This window comes from Uloborus diversus, chromosome 2 (genome assembly GCF_026930045.1).
Source record: "Uloborus diversus isolate 005 chromosome 2, Udiv.v.3.1, whole genome shotgun sequence".
Classification (NCBI taxonomy): domain Eukaryota; kingdom Metazoa; phylum Arthropoda; class Arachnida; order Araneae; family Uloboridae; genus Uloborus; species Uloborus diversus.
Genome location: NC_072732.1, coordinates 154,325,321 through 154,350,007, shown reverse-complemented (window position 1 = coordinate 154,350,007; position 24,687 = coordinate 154,325,321). Strand labels below are relative to the sequence as shown.

Genomic DNA, 24,687 nt, shown 5'->3' with positions numbered 1-24,687 from the left:
TTCTTTTTCTTTTTCTTTTTACGAAATCAAAAGAGGAAAATTTGTGCGTCTAATAGAATTTATTTGGAAGTTCGAAGTTATACAGAAGTCAAAGTATAACCCCTTTCATTAGGTTTTAATTATAATCTAAGTTTTTATTCACGCGATTGGTAATGATGTCATAGTTGGCCAACAGGAAAAACGTTCCAATGATTTAAAATGAGTGGTTCGACTTTCTCATGTCATCTGGAAAATATTTAAATGTAATCAAATTTTTTCTTCATTGGTGTTCCCATAGGATATACTCCATATTCGCCGTATACTCTCAAACATTTTTTTAGATACATACCGTATACCTTCAAGTTTCATAAATTTTCATATTATAACATACTATGTATATGATCACATACACAAATACACAAACTGTGCATAATGGATTACTGGGAGTATACCCTCAGAAAAAGTGTACCCGCGAAGTTTATCTTGATGTGAGGTCGGCAATCAGGGTCGAGATTTTTAAAATATTTAATTTAGCACTAGATTTTGTTATATAAAACTATATTAAAGAAATAATTTGACACCTGTAAATTTTTATATTTTACATTTCAAAAACTTTAAAATACATTTTGCAAAAAAAAAAAAAAGAAAGGAAGAAAGAAAGAAAAAAAAAGGAAAATCCTAAAAAAATAAATAAATTATAAAAACAAATATAAATAAATAAAAATACATAAATTAATAAAAAATTTTAAAATAAATTGAATAAATAAATGTGCGAATAAAGAAATAAAATTAAAACAAATAAACAATTAAAATGTTAGACGAAATCTAAAAAAAGTGAATACGAACTATTTTTTGGCTACTCTTAAATGGTCATTTTTATTCAATCAAAAAAATAAATAAATAAATAAATAAAATAAAATAAAATAAAATAAATAAAAATAAATAAAAAAAAATCAATTTAGTTCAGGTAAAGTATAACTTTTTTACATTTCTTTTATTTTTCTTACAAGGACAAAAACTTTTGTTTTTCATTAATTGTATTGAAAATTTTCTTTTACTAACTATACGAACACTTTTGGGAATCATTGTATATCTACATTTTAAACAGATAGCGTCAAACTCTCTCTCTGTCGTGGTATCAGTTTGGATGGGGCAAGCTTTTTGATCGCTGGCATCAGGAAGCCCCGATGGGAGGTCACTGGTCACTGCGACCTCCCAAACAAACTCCGTATTCGTCAAATTTTATCTGACGATTCGGCTAATTTAGGGATTAATGGCAATATTTCAATTTTTAAATGCTCGAATGCTTTAAAATATCCTTTTCATTAGATGTGCGCGTAATCGCGTTTTTTTTTTTTTTTTTTTTCATTTGACAAAATTTGAAGTTCCATTCGGTGCCCTCTCAAAAATTTTAGTTCAGGGTGTTCCTGGCCTGACTGGCATAAACAATAATGAATGGTGGTAGCTTTTTGTTAAATATGATTTTGCTCATCAATAATCATTTATATCAAAACCAAACCTACCTATTGCACATCAATAATTTTGAATGGCGGCTTCTCTGAAGCAAATATGAAATCGCTGGTCTCTTTGTCCCAGTCATATGTCTCATTAAATAAATTTTCGTTTTAGGTATACAAGACTAAAAAGTAGAATGTAAAATACATATGTAATAAGTTTTTTAAGTTTCACCACTTTTGTTCAAAATTTCAAGAAATGCACTGAACGACTTAAAGTTAACGTATTTTACTTTAAATATTTCAGAATAGTTTTAAAAAAAAGGCGATGGGGCATATTTTATACTCTTTTTTTTTTCATTTCTTGAAACTGAAAAAAAATTTGAACTTATTTTTTAGAGCGATACTTTATTAATTAATCTTTTTAATGGAATTAAACTTATTTTTTCCTTTCAAAGTCTTCAAAAGAAAATTTTCAATACGACTTTCAATGAAATAGGACTCTATCCATTGGTTGGAATTAATATTTCGGAAAAGGTATTTAATTATAAGATCTATGATCCATTTTCAACAAAAATACATGAATTAAAAAATATATATATAAAAACTTATTTTTTTAAAAATCAAAAACAAAAAAGTTCCGGAAATTTTATCTCACAAAAGTCTTGGTACACTTTAAAAAATGTCTATATATTATTGAATAATATAACTTTCCATTAAGTTATTATTTAGTAGAATATCATGCAGTATTAACAACACCTTTTAAACGTCTAGGAATAGATTTCACTCATTTTTTTTTTTTTTTTTTTTTTTTTTTTGCGTAATTTCTGAGTAAGTGTTCAACCACACTTCGAGTAAAGAAAGAAAAAACGTCAAAAAAGCACTAATTGCAGATTACAGCAGACACGTGTTTCGGCGTTTCAGTACAAAAAGTAATGAGCTTATGGATGAAAAGACAATCGACAAAAAATCTTACTGTTTCTAGCTCTATTTTCGTTTCAAACTTGTATTTTCGTAATCTAGCCTCAAAATCTTTCTAAATATGTTACATTAAGTTCAAATCTGGAGATTGAAGGGGTATTTAGTATTTTCTAAACTTTAGGACAATCTTTGAAGCACTAGACGCAAACGTTGAAAACCGTGTGCTTCCTATCGTTATCTGGATGAAAAACAAAGTTGTTTCCGATAACAAAATTTTTGGCTAAGAGTCTAAAATTGGTTTTTAAAATATTTAAATGAACAGCATGATTCATTAATTCATCAAAAAATTTCGAACTGCCAAGTCCTGATGCTGATATGCACCCTCACAGAAGAACACCTTCGTCGTCCTGATTTACTGGTCCAACTAATTTCTTAAGGTTAAGTTCCTATTTTTTCTTCTATTTACAATTATACAACAATTTAACCAAAACTGTTGAATTCATTTTTATCTGTAAGTAAGATGTAATTCCAAAACGTTTTGAGCTTATTTGTCATTGATTTGCGACGAAAAGCGTAAGCTTTCTGTTTTTCGCACGGCCAAGAAAATTTCCGCGGGAAGAGGTCCCATTTAGTCCAGCTAATCAGAGAACTTGGCGAACAATTTTAGTAGAAAATTAAATGTAAAAATTTTCATTTAACTCTGCATAAACTTTTACAGCACTCAAATGTGTTTTCTCATAAAACTGTTCATCTCCAATTACGCTTTGTCAACTTTGCCGGTTGAACTTTTCTTACCTTGTTTTCGGTCCAATTCTTTTCTTTAACGCATTTTATCAAGCACTTTACTATAGAATGGAATAAATTAACTAATTTAGAGACATTTCAAACCAATTTACCGCTACTGTGAAAAACAAATTCAAATTTCGAATGGTGTTTGTGGTTTTTTACGAATACCAGCCGTTTTAAAGTAATAAGCCCAATATTAAGGAATAAATAAACAAAAAATTAAAGCCAAGTGACTTTTAAGGGTGAACAGAATGCAAAAATAATAAAAAAATGACACATGATAATTTTAATCATGAATTTATTCGAAAATATTTGAGTGTACGATAACTTTTGTGGCATATTATTCCTGTCTTTTCCTTTTTTGACCCATTTCAAAAAGAAGATCCGTCAATATTTTGAAAAAACTACAGGGTTCTATTTAGAATGACATAGGAATGATGTGAAAAAATATTGGACTTCATATTTGAATTCAGTTTTGCGTTTTTTTTTTTGGTTTTACTAAAAAATTTCAAAGTGTACGAACATTTTTGGGAGCCACTGTATATTTCAGATAGTTAAGAACAGATGCTACTGGTTTTATTTATTTTCTCTTAAATGATACTTGGGGAGGGGGGTGTCCCTCCTAACGTTTGCCAGGACCACCGGATACCATTGTTGCGCCACTGAATGAATGAATCATTTTAATTTTCTGAAAACTAAGTTAAAACAAATTGAGTCATTATTTTTGTGACAGGAAAAGGCAAAATTTAGATCTTTCTACATATAAAACAAAAAAGGATGAATGTGTGTGTATGTTTCTCGGGAATTCACGTAATGGAGTTTTTAAAATTAAGAAAAAAATAATAATAAAATGAATAAATAAATAAATAAAATTAAAAAAAAATCTGAATTGAAATTTTGAATCATAAAATTGCTCTTTTCTACCTGTTGACGGGGAAATCGTACACCATTTTTATTTCTTCTATCTAAGCCTGATGATAGTTGAACGCACATCACTTGACACTTGTACTTTCGAGGAGACCGTACTACGCCGACTAGGAGCTTGAGAGAGGGAGGAGGGAAGGGGGGGGGTCAAGGGAGGCCACAGTGACCCCCCGCCCCCCCCCCCCCCCCCCCCAAAACCTTGTTTGGCAAATTTTGTCTTACGATTCGGCAAATTTGTTCACAGTACTGTAAAATTGAAATTAAAAAAAAAAAAAAAGGATGATGCTATGTTTATAAATTATGTTTGGGGCACCCTGCGAGCGACGCAGGTGGTGTAAAATAAGTTTCCTAAATCTTGTCTTTAAAATAATGCAATACAAAAACTAGAAACAGTTTTTTAGACTCTAGCGTGGACTCCAGTCTACTTTTTGTAGTTGCTATTAATGTCACTTTTGAGACCCAAGCCCTATTTGTGTTGCGGGTATGGATAAGGGCAAAGGGGAGCGGCTTCTGTGTGGGCCGTATACAAAGGGGGGTATTAGAGTTCACCCCCCGCGAAAAATTCAGTTTGACACTTAAATGTTCGTTTATATTTAAAAATTTCCAAAAAATATTGTTCCAAAACTCAAATTTCTTTCACATGTATATTAATTGCATAAAACACTTTCATAAAAGACCACCCGACGACTTGAACATTAGCACAATTTTCTTTATGCAGTTCGTAAGCTCCGCATGAAAATTTAAACCCTCCCCGAAATATTTTGTAGTTATGGCCCTGGCTCCTGTTAAAGTCAATGGTGGAGAGTACGGCTGTGGCCTCAGTAGACCTGATGGAAGCACCACCTCCACAGTGTTAGTATACTTCTGAAGGAGAGGGAAAGTTTCCAGCAACCTTGCACTCATGGTAACAGTTGGCGACAGACCACTGGACTTTCCCACCCTCGGATTTTTCTAGGAACCCCACTCCCGTCATGGGCACCCCTTTTCATAATAATCCCTCCCTGGCGGGGGAAAAAAAATTCTCCTTACTGAGTGAAAATTTTTGATTCAAATAAGGCGTACGGAATTTCTTAGCTAAATGACAAGGCGACAGAACCAACAAAAAATTCCAAACCTGCAACACGTGTTATTTCCTGTTATTCAGACAATAAAAAGTCCGCTATACATGAAAACAGGGCCGTTATTCAAAATTTTTCTGGCGGGAGGGGGTGGCAAAAGTTGTGTGCTAAAGAAATTAAATCGAAAAGCAACAAAAACTAAGATCACTCACATTAAAAAAAAATTAATTTCTCAAAAGGGGGGGGGGAATTGTCCCGTCCTGACCCCCTTACATAGGAACCTGAACGAATGAAATATTTTTTATGCATTCCAATTTAGTAAAATGTTGTTTGTTTTCTATTTTGGCAGAAAACTACCAGATTTATAAAAATCACCGAATGAAAAAATAAATAAATAAAGTTCCCATTAAAATGCGTCTTTTATATGAGAAAATCAAGAAAACAACTGTTACACAATCTTGAAAGTCGAGTTTATTAAAAGCAATAGAAAGAAAAAGGAGAGAAAGAGAGAGAGAGGAAAAAAGAAAGAAAGAAAAAGCAAGAAAAGTAAAAAAAAAAAAAATATATATATAAAGGAAAGAATAGGAGGGAGGGAGGAGAATCCACGTAGCAAAGATTAACAAGATTTCGTACTTTTCTCTTTCAAGCGTGTCAAAAGCATAATAAACAGGCGTTTACATAAAAAAAAATTACATCTCTTAAACACGCTGAATTGAAAAAAAATATTTCATTTTAAAATTTTTCGCGAATTCAATAGCATCTTCGAATGTTTAAAGCTTCAATTTAAACTTCTTAATCCTCTACTCATACATTGTATCAAAAATTGGAACTTCTAGTTGTAAGGAACTAGTTTTTTTGCTATAGTTAAATCGCGTAACAGCCTGCGGGTCAAAATTTGATAGTAAGATGACCTTGGACTAGATGGCGCTGCGCGAATATGTTTAAAGATGGCAGCTTCCTTTATTGTGATGGAGTAAATTATGGGTTGACATATTCCGAATCAGAACGGCACTGTGTAATGATTATGGCTAGCAGCGCATCCCGGTGGAAAGCAATTAGCAGGCCTAAAACTGTGGCCCCGGTGAAAGCATGGACAGCAAAAGCACGATCGACGATAACTAAAACTCAGGTGAGAATTTTTAATTTTAAAAAATGATATAAAATCAAGGTCAGTGCTGTTAGAATTGAATATGTACGTATCGCTGGAGTAGTACTCTGCGACGCCGACATTTTGAATATCGGCATATGCAATTATCATATTTGAACAAAGCAATAGCATTAATATTTTTTATATGATGACGATTGTCGCATTTTATGTTAAGGCGGGGCGATTTTAATGTTTTTATGTTTATAACTTTTCTTGTGGTTGCCTGCATCAGCGACACGTAGGGTTATTTAATCCTAAATATGTTTGTGTAATGAGATCCCGCGATGAATATATGCAACATTAAGTAAATAAATAAATAATACAATGACAGTAACTTTAAAAAATCGTTCGATTTTTTAGTATCTCTAGTTTTTTTATGTACATGATCGATCATATGAACACATTTAGCTTTGTGAGGAAAATTTAAATGTTTTTAATTGGTATGTTAATCTAACTTCTTAATTCAAAGATACTTTTAATTTGTGCCTTTGTTTTGTACATAACCACAGTATTACAGTGACATTCATAATAATAAGTTATAGATTTGTTATTATTGTACGTTTGAAATTTTTATACTGTATGACACCAATTTGGCTCCGATCATGCAAAGTGGAGCGTTGTGATATGAATATTAATAAGAAATTCAGATCGTAGATGTTGCAAATTCTACGTTGCATATCGTGTTTAATAATCTCACTGAAAACATTTTATGATTCAATAAAACGTATCCACAACGTGACATAATTGTCAAAAATTTTGTTTACATAAATTTTCTTTTCTAATAAAATAATCGATATTTTATGCATTATGTAGTAGGATATTATTTCCCTTTAAATTCAGTTTTATATCCACATGCCACAAATACTTTGTGATTTTTAGGTAATTTGTATATTTTATTTATTAATTTATATGTATATTTGAGTCATTCAATTTAAAAATGACATGATAGGTAATTAAAAAAACAACAGCATGCTTTAAAAAAAATATTTTGTGTGTGAAATAATTTTATAAATATTGGGGAGAATTTTTTTTTTTTGTAATTTTTTTTACAAAACACAAAAAGAAAAATAGTTGGTTTTAACATTATTTTATTCATTTATTTTCTTTTCATCTTTTATTTTAGTTTTATGTACATTTTTTTTTTTTGCGTCATGAAGATAGATTTAACTATTTCAACTTTGTTAGAATGAAAAAAAAAAAAAATTGCTTTTTGCTGAGAATTGATTGGTCTTAATAGTTAGTCTGCTTTTGTATAACTTTCCCCTAGTGCTTTTAAATTTGATCAAGATTTATCTGCTATATTATTGTGTAAATGTTTTAGTAGTGAAAGCTGTTCATAGAAAAAATATATTATGCAGTAGGTATTTAAAGGTTTATAAGTTGTAACTTAAATGTGTTTAATTAGCCTTTTTTAAATAAAAATTTACTCAAATAATAGTTAAAAAAAAGGCCTAAAAATGTAGCAGAATCTATTTAAAATGAAAAATGCATCATTTCTCATCAGTTTATGTGTAAGAACGAAAAGATTTTTAATTTAGAACTCAGTTAATAAACAAATCCAAAAGTTTTTATAATTAATTTCTACAAACCCTCCTTTGTTATTACTATTCTTGCTTGAATGAAAATTTTAATAGTTTACTTAATAATTATTTGTTCAAGAAATTCTTATTTTCATCAACAATGAATGTCTTCGTTTTTATTTTTTTTTGTGACTTTTAGATCTTAATATATTTTTTTATATATATTTATGAGGAGTGCGTGAAAATTTAAACTAATTTTTTCTAAGAAAATTTGTGGACTGCCAATCCTTCTGCTTCAGTGTTCAATCCTTGGCTTCCTGCTATCAGAGAAATTTCTCCTGCTTTTATAGAATTAAAAAGTCATGAAACGTTGACTGCCAAATGTAGTCAAGAGTTTTTTAAACTTTGCATTCAGTAGTGAGAATTTAGGAAACCTAATGACTGACTGTTAAGAAATCATACTACCGTTTTCCCATCCTGAATCCTGCAGGATCCTGCATGATATGTAGTGGGATAGAAAGCAAAATCCCACATGTAGTGGGATTGAAAGCAAAATCCCACAAGATTTCCAATCCCACAAAGATTTTCCATGCAAACGTTTTCTAATTTTTGTTGCTTATAAAACGAATATTTTCACTATAATTATCTGATGGTTTAATCACCTTCTTTGTATAAATGCAAGAAAAACTTTGTCTCATATGATGAATGGTGGATTTACCATTTCAGAACGGTATATTTCTCTGAGAATGATTTGGTATTCTCATTCAAGGATTCAGTTTTCATGCATTCAGCAATTGAGAAAGTGTAAAAACTATCTTTTTGAAAACCCTCACTAAAATTTAAAATCCAGAAAATTGGGCTTAAGGAAAAATTGAGAAAGTTTATTACAAATTGAAAAACCTGCTGAAGGAGCTTGGATGCAATGTTGGAGCGCTTTTGTAAGCTTAAGGGAGTGAACTCGAAACCTTTAACAATGAAAAGTGCACAACATTTTCCTCAAAAGAAGAAAGCGATGAAAAAACTAACATTATTTATTTTCTCTAAACCTGTAAAAAATGCCTGACGATATCTTTGACACTGAAGCTAATACTATAAATGTGGATGGTACCTTGAAAATTTTGTTGAATGAATTAGCTGAGCAATCTGCAATATATTCGGCATGACTCTAAAAGACGCAACAGAAACTTGGATGAAACACAAAATGACTTACATTATTGTGTAGTGTGTAGTAAGTTAAACTGTTCAAGTTAAAGTAAGAGTTAAATTAGTTAAATTATCCAAAAACTTTTACTAAGACTTCGACTTGGTGAAATCAATCAGCATTTACCTCCTGTTGTAATGAATCAAATGCACTGATACAATGAACTATGTTAAGGAATCAACAAATTTCTTCTCAATGCAAGTTAAATTAGATACTGAAATACATAATTAATTCTAATAGACATTGTTCAAACCAGCTTTAACTTTTAATAGAATTTATTTCAAACTACTGGGAGAATGTACAATAAACATAATTTATACATTTACTAAAACAAAGAAAGAAACATTAAAATCCTTTAAAATAAAAATTTAAGCATAAAGCATTAAAAAAATTCTAATTATTAGAATAGCAAGGCAAATACAAAAAGCATTAGCAATCTGAAATTGACTCAAAAACACAACCATTTGCATACAGGTAAAAAAAAAAGTACTATATATTCGCTAATTAAGACGCCCCCAATATTTTGTTCAAATAAGACTTTTAATGCTTATATTATTTACTACGATGGGAACAAATACGTAGCATGAGAAAAATTAAGACACTTCAAAGGATACAGGACAAAATGTTGTCCACTTCCTGAAAAAAAATGTTATCACCGCCGTAGAACGCCCTCCACCACCGCTCCCAGATGTACAAATTGTGTGTATATAAGTCTCTAGCTTAGTGAATCTGAATGGAATTAGACGCCATGGGTAAAAGATCCTTTTTTTAAAAATGAGGATTAAGAATTTTTAATTTTTTTCCTCCCGTTCTTTTTCTTGTGAGTACTTTTTTAAAAAAATGTATTTATAAAAGCATTTCTCTACTAAAATAATAATTTTTTTCAAAAGGTCCTAAAAAAAAATCTTAAAAAAAAAAACAGTTGAAATGCCACCCCCTTGCTGCTGTGCCCGTGGCGAGAGCCATTCCTTCCAACCTCTTGACTTCATTCGAATGGCGCGCCCGCCGCAGGCGGGCGTCATTGATGGTACACTACTGCTTGTAATTGATGTAGTTTTTATTTTTCTATATGTTGCTGTAATGTATTCAAGTCATGATATTTTTTATACAATGTGTGTTACATTGCAGTTTTCATAATGCAATGAATAAATTAAAAATAATTTTTATTGCTTTTCAATAAATTTTTCTTCGATAAGTTGATACAAATTGAAAAGCAGACCAGTAGCAAGCACTGAAGCCAGCAAGGCTGGTTTTAATTATTTTGTCATTTCCCAAAGTAGATCAAGAGCAGTCTATCTACCCTATTGCAATAACAGCTACTTTTAGTAAACTATTCTAAATGCCTACGGCCCTGTTGCAGTAATTTTTCTTGATTTCAAGATTAGCTTGGGGTTTAGAAAGCTTAAAACAATGACCCCTGGTTTTGTCTTTTATCCAAAAATTTAGCCAATTAATGTCTTCCATTGTATCTTCTTTTACTCTACTTTACTCTAGACTGTACATATTGATCATTCATTAGCCAAAAAGAAAATTAGTTAGAAATCCATTACTAACCCCTTAGCCCTCTTTTGAACCTTTATTGATAGATTAATACTTTTTTTAAGGTAAAAGTACCGAAACTGAATGGCATACTTTTAATGAGGTCTTAATTAGGGTTTCAAATCCCGATATTGTGAGATCCAGCATGATATTTAGCAGGATTTAGCAGATTTTCCATGCAACTGTTTTCCGACTTTTGCCACTCATAAAACATATCTTCACAAGCATCATCTGAAGTTTGAATCACTTTCCTCTTATAGCTGCAAGAAGAGCAAGAAACATTTTATGCCTCATATGAAAACTGTAGATTTACTATTTAAGAGAGAACACAATAAAAATAGAGTATATTTTTCTGAGAATGAATTGGTATTCTCATTCAAGGTTTCTGTATTCATACATTCAGACAATCAGCAGCTGAGAAAATAAGATTGATTGGTTTTGAAAAACTATTTAACACGTTGGTTGAGCCATCCATTGTTTACATCTTTAGTGAACATTTGAGTATCACATTTATTCTCACTTTGTCTTTTATACATCAAAGTGTGCAATAACAAAATACCAATTTTGAATCCTCTTGCAAACCAATTCGATTGTCTAAGTTCAGAATGGATCAGTCGAAAACGAGAGAAGATTCTCTCTGTTGATGTTGAACAGCATAGACCAGCATTTCTTAATTTCTTTGATTAGTGGAATCCTTTTTAATGCTCACTTTTTTCGTGGAACCCCTGGTGTTTCAGTAGTTTGCAGTGGCGTAGCCAGTATTCTGTTTCGGAGAGTGCCCTGGTTTTACCTCGAAGAGACTTTCACATTACTTATTTGTCAATAAATCGCTAATTTGATGTTCATAATTATATAGATCATTTAAATTATTGGTAATTGCTAATTATTTATTCTTTTTGTAAAATAAAGTCGACTCCGATTTAAAGAATTCATCGGGACTGAAACTTTTATACGTTAAATCGGGTTTATTCGTAATATTGGGGTGTGAAAAAAAATTGCACTTACTTTATCTCTAAGCCCTGATAAGCAATTGCGCATAAATATCCAAAAGAAGAAAGTGTACACTTTTTGTTCAGCATTCTACGAATTATTACTCACTCGTTAATTCAAAATTTTAAAAGTACTGAGTAATATATTTTGACAATATTATTGTTACTTTAGTGAAAATAATTATCTTTCGACTTTATGGAAAGAAGGAAATACTGTCTCATTTACAGCCTGCTGCATGAAATTATGTTTTTTACAGTTTCCAGGCCATGTAAAGCATTTGAAAAGCAAATTTTAACGGGAGTTTCATTATTGCTTTCTGCATTAGAATCACTATTCATTGGCTGCCCCCTCACCCATCAAAAATTGCAGACTCTAATAAAAGTGTTTTTCTGCTTCAGGCAATATGGATACATCATTTGGAAAACAATCCAATATTTCCAAACTCAAATTGACAAAAAAAAAAAAAAATAAAAGTGTTGAAATGATTTGTTAATTCGGGGTTTATTATTCGTTAAATAGAGGTTTTTGCTTTCATTTTAGACGGGGGAAAATAAAAATTCGCTAAATCAGGAAATTCGTTAAATAGAGGTTCGTTAAAAATGGGGGTCCGACTGTACCAGTATATTTCTATTTGTGATACTGAGAAATACTCATCTTTTAAAAGGGATAAATAACCAAAGAAAAAATGCATGAGTTACATTATTAAAATATCTTCTTAATTAGGAAAAGAAATACTGTTGTGTTTTACATACAAAAGTGTTAATAATTCACTTAAATTTATGCAGAAAAAGATTTTAATCCTTAAAGTTAAAAATTTTGAAATATCTCTTATTTAAAAAAAAAATATTTTATTTATTTAAAAATTAGAGTTTTTGATGTCACTGTGTGTTCCATCAGACAGTTTTTTTTTTTTGTCGTGTCCATGGACAATTAAATGGCTCCGTGTGTCTTCAAGACCGCGTCTGCTAGCTGCAACGCATCTGTGCTGTAGAGAACCTCTCAAAGTTCTGAAGCCAGTGGCACCATACCCAGCTGCAGAACATGTGGGATAAGGGCCGGGCACTCAAGAATGTGATCCGGAGTCAGTTGGGCATCGGTGCAGTTCTTGCAGGGAATATAAGTTCTCGTTTTGTCGGGAAGAATTTTCATCCCTTTATAGTGGTTTGTTCTTAATCTTGCAATTGTAGATGTTAGGATTCTGGGGTAATCAAAGTCGGTGATGAGGGGCTTCTTAAAGGTATGTGGCAGAAGTCTATGTTTTGCGACAGCATTTGAGTCTGCTAGCATGATGGTGGTGCAAGGTTTGCCAATGTTTCTGCCTTCTTTTGCTAGGGAATCCGCACACTCGTTCCCTTCAATATTCACGTGTGCCGGTATCCATTGCCATGCAAGTCTTCGAGTAGGGCATTTATGGCAGAGGTGATGTTGGTTGCTCCGTTTTTGATTGCTTCTAAGGCTGCTTTTGAGTCAGAGAAGATTGCCGATCCATCAGTTGGGACTGAGATCTCTTGATTGGTCATGTAAAAAGTGAGTGCCTCCTTAATCGCAAGAAGTTCGCTGGTGAAGTTAGAAGCAATTATGCTTGTGTTGATTTTATGTGTATATTTATCTCCATTTGGAAGGAGGAAGAGAATGCCTGCACCTCCTTTGTTGAGGGATATGTCAGATGAGCCGTCCGTATAGACAGTCACAAAGTTACCCTGGGAGAACTTTTCAATCGTCTCAAGGCCTTTTTGTCTGAGTGTTTGTGGGTCTTCTTTTTTCGAGCATGGCTGTAGGAGGTTTAAATTAATCTTTTCCTTTGGTGGCTTTCTGGAAAATAGAGGCTCTTGCAAAAAGTTCAAGGTGGAATACTCTAACTTTATTTGGCTCCTGATGTCTCCATCAAGTTGGAGCGTTGATGGTCTTTTAAGCCTTTTCCTGTCTTTCCATTCGTTGAACACTCTGGTGGAGATATGGTCTTTATTGTAGCAATGTAGTTTGTTGGTGAACTTAATGGTGGTAAGATTGCACCTACACTCCAGAGGAGGCAGACCACATTCCTGTTCAGCTTTTTCGTTATTAGTGGAAGAGGCTGCGCCAATAATAATTTTTGATGCTCAGTGTTGTATTGAATCTAATTTAAGTTTGTAAGTGGCGGACGCCGGACACCAGATTCGGGCAGCATATTCAAGTTCTGGTCTAATGATAGAGCAATAAGCACTTTTTAGGGTTTTAGGTCTTGACCCCCATGTAGTTCCGCAGAGTTTTCTAAGTATGTTAAATTTTCCAAGCGCTTTGTTAGAAGTTTGTTCAATGTGCTTTGAAAAGCAAAACTCAGGGTCTAAGGTTACACCGAGATAGGTAGGGAAGAAAACCCTTTCGATGTTGGAGTCTTCAATTTTAATATTTGCATTGAAAGTGCCTCTATGTCGTCTGTCAGTAGAGAAAATTCGAAAGTTTGTCTTATCAGCATTTATGGTCAACTTGAGCTCTTTTGCCCATGCGGCAATGCCCCTCAGAGATTTGTTCAGAGCCTCCTCTGATGCTGCAATGTCTGCGTGAGTATGCCATAGAGCGACATCGTCTGCGTAGCATGCGATTTTCGTGTCTGGATGAATGTGAGGGTGAGTGGTGTTCATATATGTAAGAAAAAGAAGAGGACTGAGAACTGAACCCTGAGGTACTCCAGCCCACAGTCTACGTTACTCAGAGAGCACTCCATTGAACTTAACAGAGAATCTCCTGCCTCTAAGAAAGTCATTAATCCAGAGGAGTGCATTTCCCTTGATTCCAGAACTGTGGATAATGTCTACCAGTTTTTGACGCCAAACTCGGTCAAAAGCTGAAGAGAGGTCTAAAAACACTGCGACTGTTTTCAAATGAGGCTTTTCTTGGAAACCATTGATTATTGTTTGACTCAGGTAGAACAACTGGTCCACAGTGCTATGATTGGCACAATAGGCTGTTTGATAGAAATGAAGAATGTTGTGCTCCGTGAGATACTTCATAAGACGGCAGTGGATTACACGCTCCATAAGCTTACAGAGAATGCATGTCAGGGATATAGGTCTATAACCCTTGCAATTGAAAGCATCCTTTCCCGCCTTGAGGATAGGTATGATGATAGAGCTCTTCCAAATCTTGGGCAATTTGCCACTGCGCCATGAGGTGTTAAAAATGTTGAGTAAGTACCTTTTGGCAATTTCTCCAAAGTGAATATATATCAGACAGTTGCTGTATATATATAGGGTCCTTAGACAGAACTAAACCATTTAGACCCTCGTGACCAGCACTCTCCTTAAATTGGTCCTCACTCGTTAAATGCTAAAATTGTTCTTTCAACTGCTGCCATAAATACTGGGAGAGTAGCTAAAACCAAGGGCAAAATATTTGAAATTCATGTCAAAAATCGTAATTTATGGCAATATTTGGTATTGTTGTCGGAGAGGGATTTGGGGTGTTTTCCGAAATTTGTTCAACATTGAAGCCACTTTTAAACTGTTTTTGGCGATATTAGGGAGTCAATACCTTCTTCCGAAACTTTTTCAAAAATTGAAGATTGTAAAACGCAATTTTATTCTATCTTTGGAGACATTAAGTGAAAAATAGGCGTTTTGGGATTGATCTCGAATTTAATGCTTAGATTAGATGCGAAAGTGAGAGTAAATGTATTTTTGAAAAGGCGTTATTTTTGTCAATTTTTTAACTCACAAATTTGAAAGGTATCAAAAAAAAATCTCATGGAACCCCTGAGAGAGCTCTGTCGCTCAGTGGAACCCTGGGGTTCCGCGGAACACAATTTAAGAAACGCTGGCATAGGCTATGTTGGTGTTTCTAAATTTTTTCCACCATACTTTTACTGAGATGTAACATTTACAAAAACTGTTAAATTAATCACTGTATTTAACAATAATGTCAGTATTTGGCAGTTTTTAACAGGTTTTAACTCACAGTCTAACTTTGCTATCTTGAATGTCTTTATCTTGAAACCTTTGATGTCTGAAAAAAACCCCAATCCCTTGCATTTTGTATTAACTCCTATGTATTTTCCCACACTCAAAATTTAATTTTTCTAAATTTTTGATATGTCCTCATTGTTCTGCTTTTTTTAAATCCTACATAATGGCTGGTGAAAAGCTTGTTAATGTGCAATTGGTTGAAGATGAGTTAGAATTTTCAATCTCATAAATAAAAAAAGAAAGTCAAAATTGCTGTTCATTTCAAAATTCGTTCCAGTACACTTTCTACAGCAATAAAGTAATAAAACCTTGACGCTTTTGAAAAACTGCATGTTAAAAAAAATTTATGAAATTTGTAAGTACTGTCAATTTTTGATTATCGCGGTAAATTCGTTCCAGATTTTACCGGGATATTTGAATTTCTTCAAAGTAGAATTCTGCATTTATAAACTGAATATTTCCTAATTAAAGAACATTAAATTCATTTACGACAATTTTAATAGGTTTTTGACATAATTAAGACTAGACATGAAACAGCACCCTAGACATGAAACAGCACCCTTAGCCACCATTACATTTTGTATTACTTAATGTATTGCACAAAATATGAGAAAATGAGATATATTAGACGTAACACACACATGCAGTTTCCACACACTACTACTAATCTATGAAAATAGCTCAACTTGTTTGATGATGAATTAATTGCCAATTAGTGGCTATATGCTCCCCCCTTTTTTTCCCTCTACATTTATCCTCAATAAGGGATTACATGCTTAAAAAGCTAAGAAGATGTATTTATCCCGTAGTAATAACACTATTAATATAAGAGCTTACCTTACTTAAAAGACATACGTATACTTGAAAAAAAAATCTAGAAATTCCGCGATGTAGTGAAGCTGCGAAAGTCAAAGTGCAAAGTAGCGAGGGACGACTGTATGCTTATTCAGGAGCAGCTAACAATCCCGCTTAATAGTATCAAGTGAGTCAAAAATTTTTTTTTGAAAAAGCAAAAAAAAAAAAAAAAAAAAAAAGAACCGACTTCAAAATCGCTCTAAAAAGTGAAAAATAATTCTATTCTTTAAACTTTTGAACAATGTTTGAAGTTGGTGCAAAAACAAAAAGTGAAATCCAGTGTAGCCATGCTTTGTTCATATTTTTTTCAGAAAATCGTCCGAAGTTAGGAAGGAAAAATTTATACCGTTACTCAAATATGCTGTCATCAATGCATACAATGTATGTTGTAGTGAAGAAACTGGACCTGGTTAAATTTATAGTTGTAGTTGAGTTATGGCTGTGAATGATTTTATCTATCGTTTTTGTGCCAACTTCAAAAATTATGTTTGAAAGTATTATCGATGGTGTTTAAAGAATAAAATTATTTTCACTTTTTAGAGTAATTTTAAAGTTGGTTCTATTTTCTTTTTTCAAATTTTTTTTGAACAGGGTGGCACGGTAGCCACGGATAAGCCAAAACCATGGATAATCCGAATATTGGGTAAAAAATGATACTTAGTGCATATAAGAACTAAAAGTTATTAATGGCACTCACACATACATTTAAATTATAGCTGAAACATTGCTACTTTGCATCTACCAACATTGAATGTAAAATATATGTAAAATCTAAAAGCGAAAAATAATACAACCATAAGTTAAAGAGGGGGGAAATAAAACAATGTGAAAAGACCCGCAGATAAACCGAGCCGTGGATAATCCGACCGCCGATAATCGGGAGTTAACTGTAGTAAGAAGTTACCATCAAAAACTTCACCTTATTTTTTTCATTAAAATGCTCCATACTAAAAAAACTATAAACACACCTTAAACTTTAAGCAGTTGGCATTAGGAATTTATCTTTGTTCCTCTCTAGAATGCATTTGTATATTAATTTAATAATAACCATTTAAATATTTCCAAACTAATTTATATTTCCCAACATACAAGTTGTTTGTGATGCAGTCCTGAATCTCTTTGCTTAGCCCCCCCCCCCCCAATCATCTGTTATTGGCATAGATGATGACAATAAAAATACTATATTAGAGGCAAACCTAACCTGGTAGCATTGTGAAGGCTACGCAGATCATGGTCACTGCATTTATTACCTCGCTTCCAGGTTAGGATTATCCCCTCGATAGAGTGATGACACTGAGAAACTCCAGAGGAGTCTCCATTCAAAATTATCATTACAATTACTATTAATATTACTGTTGTATGGCACCAACTTTTTGTTAACAGTGGGTTTTATATTTAATCACTAAGTAGGGAAATTGTGTGAAATTTACTGTGGCTATAACCTTTTTTCAAAGAAAAAATATGGTCAAACAAATTAATGTGACCTAAGTTAAGCCATTCCCTATCCATTAACAAGAAGTTCCGTCTAGAACTAAACGAACCTACTTTCCCATATACCCATACCTTTCTAGTACCTGATCAAAATTGTCAAAAATAGCTAAAATTGCAAATTATTTCAAACACATTTTTTAAATATATTAAGCTGATTTCTAGGAATAAGATTCCTCACTCATCTGAAAAAAATTAGATGCGGAAAAAAAAATAGCAGCACCTTTTAAACAAAGCAGCTAATGCACTTTTTTCCATTAAAAATTCTTTTAACAGCTTTCAAAACGAAAAAATAATAATTAAAATTAATAAACTCATTAAAATAAATACATCATATCAAAAAAAAAATCGTTCAATCAAAAGATCAATTTCAAAGTGTACGCTTTTGGAAGCCACTCTAAATGACTTGGAATTTATTCGCCAAAAACTGAATACCTAAATTAAAACATTAGCGTGAAAATAAAAACAAGTCATATCAACAATAAGTATTTCATAGTTAAAACCATAGCTGCGGAGTCAGAGTCAATCTCATTTTGGGATAAAGGAGTCGGAGTCGAATATCCAAGAATCGGAGTCAGTCATTTGTCCTCCGTGCATAAATTTTTGCCAAAGCTACGAAGAGTCGAAGTCGTGGAGTCGGAGTCCGATTAATTGTCGGACACAGAGAGTCGGAGTCAGGTGCCCCTAAAGTCAGAGTCTGGAGTTTGGCGTCAAGAGTTATTTCCAACAAAATTTGTTTGATGTAAATCTGCCTTCAAGTACGGAATCTACATAGACTTTCAGTTTCCCCGTAGGTGCTAATTTTAAGGGATTTGAACTGTTCAAAATTGAACGGAAAATTGTTCAAATCAAAAAGATATTTTATATACATGTTTTTCAGCAAAAAATTTTTCCTACAAAGTTTGTTTGAAGCAAATTCGCCTCACAGTTCGGAATTGCCTTGAATTTCCCCGTAGGCGCTAATGTTAACTTTTTTTGAACTGTTCAAAATTGAACAAAAAATAGTTCAAATCAAAAAGTGAAATATGGGAATGAGGTGTCCTTGCCAAGATCTTTTGAACAAAAAAAAAAATATTCGAATCAGACTATTCACTCAAAAGTTATTAGGGGGGGACAGACAGACAGACCGACAGACATTTTCCCCCATCTCAATACCCTACTTTCCGCTGTAAGTGGACAAAAAAAAAAAAAAAAAAAAAACTTACAATATGAAGTGATAACCGCATCCATTTTTGAAGTCTGTTAAAAATGAATATAGTTGGGACAAATCTAATCTGGCTTTATTGTGAAAGCTATGCAGATCCTAGTCACAGCCAGGTTAGGTTTGCTTCAACTATAGATATTGTTACATTGAAATGTAACTAAATTTCAAATGTAATAAAATGTTGGAGAATAACTTGTTTTTCACAATAAATATATGTATAACAAAGTGTGTGTTATTGTGAGGGAGTTACTTTTTCAAAATCTTGACAACTGGTGAATTCCATCGGTAACAAAAAGATGTTTTTATACAAAAAAAAAAAAAAAAGATGCATTTCTGTCTGTGAGCATATCAAGATACACATTTTTTTAAAAACTGATGCATAGACTTTTATACACATCACAGTAAGTTGCTAATAAAGCCAATGCTGGGAATTTTTTGTTAGTAACCTTTTTTAAAAATCAAATTTAGAAAATGGTAACGGAAGGACATTTTTCGACATGATTTTCACGTTATTATCATATTCACCCCAAAAGTTCAGCTAAACCATAAAAGGGAAAATACTATAAAAATTAAGGCTACATACAGGAGTGTTGGATCATTATAATTTCACCTTTAGTTTAAAAAAAAATAATTATTTTAAGCATATGAATTATGTAATTGTTAAGGGTAACAGAGGGACAGTAACGGAAGGACAAGAAGTCCAAAACAATTAAACTTGGAAAACTTCAACTTAGAAACACATTTTTTCAGCTAACACAGCAGTCTGAAGCAATGATATCTAATGTCATCTGTTACAATTCTGAATTCTTCAAATACTTAATAATTTTATCATAATCCATAGAACATTTATCTTCTTTCTCAGCAAACACAAAGATCATTCCCACATTCTTATGCATTCTCAAACAAGTTATATCTATTCCTTCTTTTTTTTAAAAATAAAGTACATGTCTAACATTACTCTTTGTTAATTTCTTTCCCTTCCATCCAACTAACAAAACTTGTTCAAACATTAATGAATCCTTTGGCATATTCTTATGATTTGGTATTTTTGATTCAGCAGTATCTTCATCTTTAACATTTATTTATAACTGTGAGTTTGTTGACTTTGAAGTGAAATCTTATTCGATTTCTTGAAGTACTTACTATATTCAATAACATAACTTGTTACAGGATTCAAATTGAGCATATTTTGTGTGTCAGGATGAGAATATATCATTTTTCCTCCATCTTTTGAAAGTTGATCTATAAATTTACTGATCTCCTCGCAGTGCATTGAACGGTTAAATCAATGCTCTCAATAGTCCTTTCCTATGACTTGTGGCAACAAATCTAAAAGCAGTTTCAATATTGTATTGTTCCAATATAAATTTCAAATATTTAAGCATATGTTTCTGCTTGAATTGGCTTGTCATGTCACAAACATGTCATACCAAAATTATTTTCACATGCTTAGGAATTTCTATCTGTAGTTTTCATGATTTTCGTCACATAAAATAGAAGAAATAAAATCTCGAAATTAAAAAAAAATAAAGTTAATTAAAAGAAAAGCACACATAATTTTTGTACAAATATGACTTGTATATATTTTAAATGTGACTAATAACTTTAAACAATAGTTTGTTTTATACTAGCATTCTAAAATTTTACCTTTTATCAGCTATGTTAAATGTCCTTCCATTACCATTAAAAACCATATAAATTAAATATTCATTAAATTATATTATGCCTCCTTGATGAGGAGCATAATTCTGCTTTGCAGGAAAAAAAAAACATTAGTTTTTATACCCAACAGGTTCTTGGTGAACTAACTGAGATGCAGTATTTTGGTAACGGAAGGACATCAAATTGTCACCTTAGTAATGGACCTGTTTCATGGATTAAAAAAAAAAAAGAAATTTTAAATTACTTACCAAAAAGTTTAACTAGACATTCAAAAGATAAAAGTTAACCTAAATACTATATGCTGATAACATGTTTATTGAAACTAAGAGTATGTAACAAAAAAAAGATTTTTTGCTCTGCAAAAATACAAAGAGAAAACTTGATTTTGACCTTGATTTTTTAGAAGTCATCAAACTTTTTGGAAAAAACAGGTTAAGATTCAAGAAGTTTATTTATTTCTGAAGAGAATGGTATATGACAAGTAGCAGAATATTAAGTTTTAAAATTCAAGTGTCATGTCGCCTTTTTCCTGGAATTCACCAACTCGAAAACTTAATATCTCAAATTTTTTTTGCTCTCCCGAGAGAATCAAAATATCGAGGTGTATATGATTTTGGTTGTATTTCAAGCAAATATTATTTCGTTTGTGAACATTATATTGGTTAAGAAAAAAGTTGATTACAAAAAATGAAAAAATATAAGTATGATCCAAAATATTTAGATACTTTTATATTTAACCATTGAGTGCATCAAATTCAAATAAATTGAAAATTTTCGGTTTTATTAACAGGCAAAAAAGAGAAAGATTATAAAGGTATTCGGCTGTATCACTCTCGATGATTTATAATGCTGTATAAATGTGTTCTTGGCGTGTTTCGGCATCGGTTGTTGGTAAACATTCCCTCATGTAGCATAATTTGAATGGAAGCTTACGGAACAAGTTTTGTTCTTATATTTCTGTTTTTAATTTTATATGAATTTCTCTGTAGGAGGAGTTGGAGTACGTTAGTTTGCTTTTCTTTCTCTCCTTTTTTTATCTCATCAAAAAATTAAATGAGCAGTTTGATTTTCTACCGTGAGTGTTATCAAAAAGTTCTCATCATCCCATATTTTTTTGAAAATGTTCAATTCATTAACTTAGTTCAGCTTGAATTTTGTAACAGAACTTAGTAAAAAAAAATTCTGTTACAATTTTGATGATAAATATCATCCAATATTTTTGTAACTAACTTAAGAACAAAAAAACATAAAGTTTAAAATATTAAATACCAAATATTAAATTAACCACTTCTACTTTTACACTACTCTGTGTTTGTTGGCCAGAGCTTTCATTATTATTATTACGTATACATTTTTTCAAGAATCAGCACAACTTGGGTCTTCATCAACTTCACTGTTGCTATAACCAGAAAAGTGCTTTTAATTCTTCTGAAAGGTTTCATTTTTTCCCCCTGAGATTTCTATAAGTGGACCAATGTACCCCAGATTCTTGTTTTGAAAACATTTTGCCATCTTGAACTAAGAGTTCCAACTAAGAACTATTTATTGCTCTGTTTTTGATGAAAACTATTTTAAAAAACTAGTTGCTGACTTATGAAAGTTACTCTGCACTGCCAAAATATATATATATATATATATATATATTCAATATAATAGTAGAATGTGGTTTTGGTATAGAATCTGTAGGACTAAAGGTGATTTGTTGTTTGTTGGTCATAAATTAAAATAAGAAATATCAACTATCAAAATTATTAAACCGGTTCAATGTGCCCCATGATACAGCAAGCTTGGACTCCTCCCTATTTGGTAAAATTCAAGACTATTTACAAATTGACACAAATTGTGAATACTGCAGTGCCCCTGCACTTTTGCTTAAGATGAACCCTGCATAACCCCATGAAAAACTGCAGTCATTCATTTATAACTGAAAAAGTTGTTAGGCATTTAATTTAATAATTTTATAGACTATTTGTTGTCTTCTAACAAAAATAATTACTTTCAAAGATTATTTATTGTCCGTTTTTAAATACTAATCTTTAAATGGTTTTAATTGTAAGGTGATCAAAAACATTCCACCCTATGATGCATTCTTTAACCCACGACGGTGGTAACATTTCGTCGTTTGTCTAGATGTTGGAACCGCAAGAGCTGTCTGCCCTTCTTAATGTCGACTTACTCAGAATACCTTGATTAACAAAAAATATGAGTTTCTGCTTTGCTAAAATATCGTAAATTATCAACTTTTTTTTTTGGTCTTTTCTTTACTGGTCCTCTGCCATGACTTTGGAACTGCAGTAGGAAGAGACAGAAACAAGGGGACGGCTAAACCAAGTGTGCTCACCACCAGCGTGTGTGCACAGACATTTTGAAGCCCGTCACAAATGACTTTTAAAAATCTCGGGCCCTGGCCAACAGGTGTCCCCCCCCCCGTGCTCAGCTCACCACCCCTTCTCTCCCCCCTCTTTGTTGTTTATTGTGTGAATTTTCTTGAAAAAGTGAACTATATTTTGAATTCAGTTTTGAAGTTAACATTGTTCTTTAATCAGATGTAGTGTGGGAGTTTCTTCAGAGGGAGCTATTGATAATATTCAAGGGCAAATCACAGCATCTCTAGTTCCAATGCACCTGATTCTTAATACTTAAGAGGAATTTGAATCACTATTTAAAAATATTCTTTTTTTCTTCAGATCTTGTTCGTAGTAGAGTATGCTTCGTTATTAATTTAAAGCAAGTTTTAGCTGTCTAATATTCTAATTTGTTTATTTCAGGAGTAGTGATGTTAAGGAAAAGCAGACTTAATGCCTAACAGAGTTGATAACCTGTCAACTAAAATGGCTAGTGCTTTGTTCACTATCGAACAAATTGAATTGATCAGGAGATTACGGAACAGTGGTATAACCAAGGAACAAGTGGCCATGGCGTTCGACCAAATGGACCGTCTCGATGCCGAGCTTGGAAAGCCATCGACTTCCTCCATCCGCCCCAATATACCTCATTACCCAAACATATGCTCATCTTTACAAGCTCTCGACCGAATAGATCGAGACCAGGACTCCAGCCCCTCATCAGTCCATGGCCAAATTCCCAATGGGGTATCAAAGACTGATGCTGCTCCGCCTTTCTTCAAGCAGGGGGAATCGCAATCATACTCCCGACCTCACAGCAGCAGCAACTCCTCTACGGACGGAGCTACTGACGGTGGAAGCAGCACACAGAATGGAGATGCTTCCCCCTCTGCCAACGCCAACTCATCAGTTGCCTCGCCTACCTCTCGACTGTCAAGTGAATTGACGATAATACCTCTCACCTCATCGGCATCTTCAGTTCCTGTATCCTATTCGTCGGCCGATGGAAATATAGTACAAAGCCACATTTATAATAATCGGTCGGCCGACGGAGCTTCAAACTGCGTCCCCATTCAGTGCTTAGTCAATCCCCTCGATTTGTTGCAAGACGAGTGCTATGAACTGGACGAGCTTAAGAAGTGAGTAGTATTGTACTGAAAGTTTTTTTGGAATGGCCACCAGAATGGCCTAATGTGGATGAGTCGTGCTGAGGAGCTCACAACTACGAGCAATTACCCTTTAGGCCTCAAAAAAAGTTTTGTGCTGTACCACAAGCACAGACCTGTAGATCATGGGTATATGTCCACATAATGTTAAATTTAAAATATTCGTCACTTCAGTAATGATTTTATGTTCGTATGTGGTACTTCAGGCAACTGAACATGGATAATTTGGCCATTTTCAAGCAGCTCAGTGAAACTTCTTTTTCATTTAAAGAATTTGTCAATTTAAGCTTATTCCCTGGTGATCATCTTAGCTTTCTATGGTGGTGGCAAACAAGTTAATTTTGGTCAGGTGTGCTGCAAACATGAACTTAATTTATTAAGAGGAGTTAATTCTGAATTTACTGAATGAAATTTCGAATTTTCTCGATTGATAAAGTATGAAAATGAACACACTTTTACATCATATGAAAACAGTTCATAGGCATCATTAAAAATTGCAGAATTTGC

General features: G+C 32.7%; 1 protein-coding gene across 1 annotated transcript in view; it reads left to right on the top strand.

Moving 5' to 3' along the window:
- The first annotated feature begins 6,143 nt into the window (after positions 1-6,143).
- The window catches only part of LOC129217436 (homeobox-containing protein 1-like), a 46,059-nt gene continuing 27,515 nt past the window's right edge, over positions 6,144-24,687 (top strand). Inside the window, exons 1-2 of the mRNA XM_054851733.1 lie at positions 6,144-6,251; positions 23,438-24,153. Coding sequence (XP_054707708.1) covers positions 23,468-24,153 — 686 coding nt within the window. The 5' untranslated portion in view covers positions 6,144-6,251; positions 23,438-23,467. The remainder of the gene's footprint in view (positions 6,252-23,437; positions 24,154-24,687) is intronic.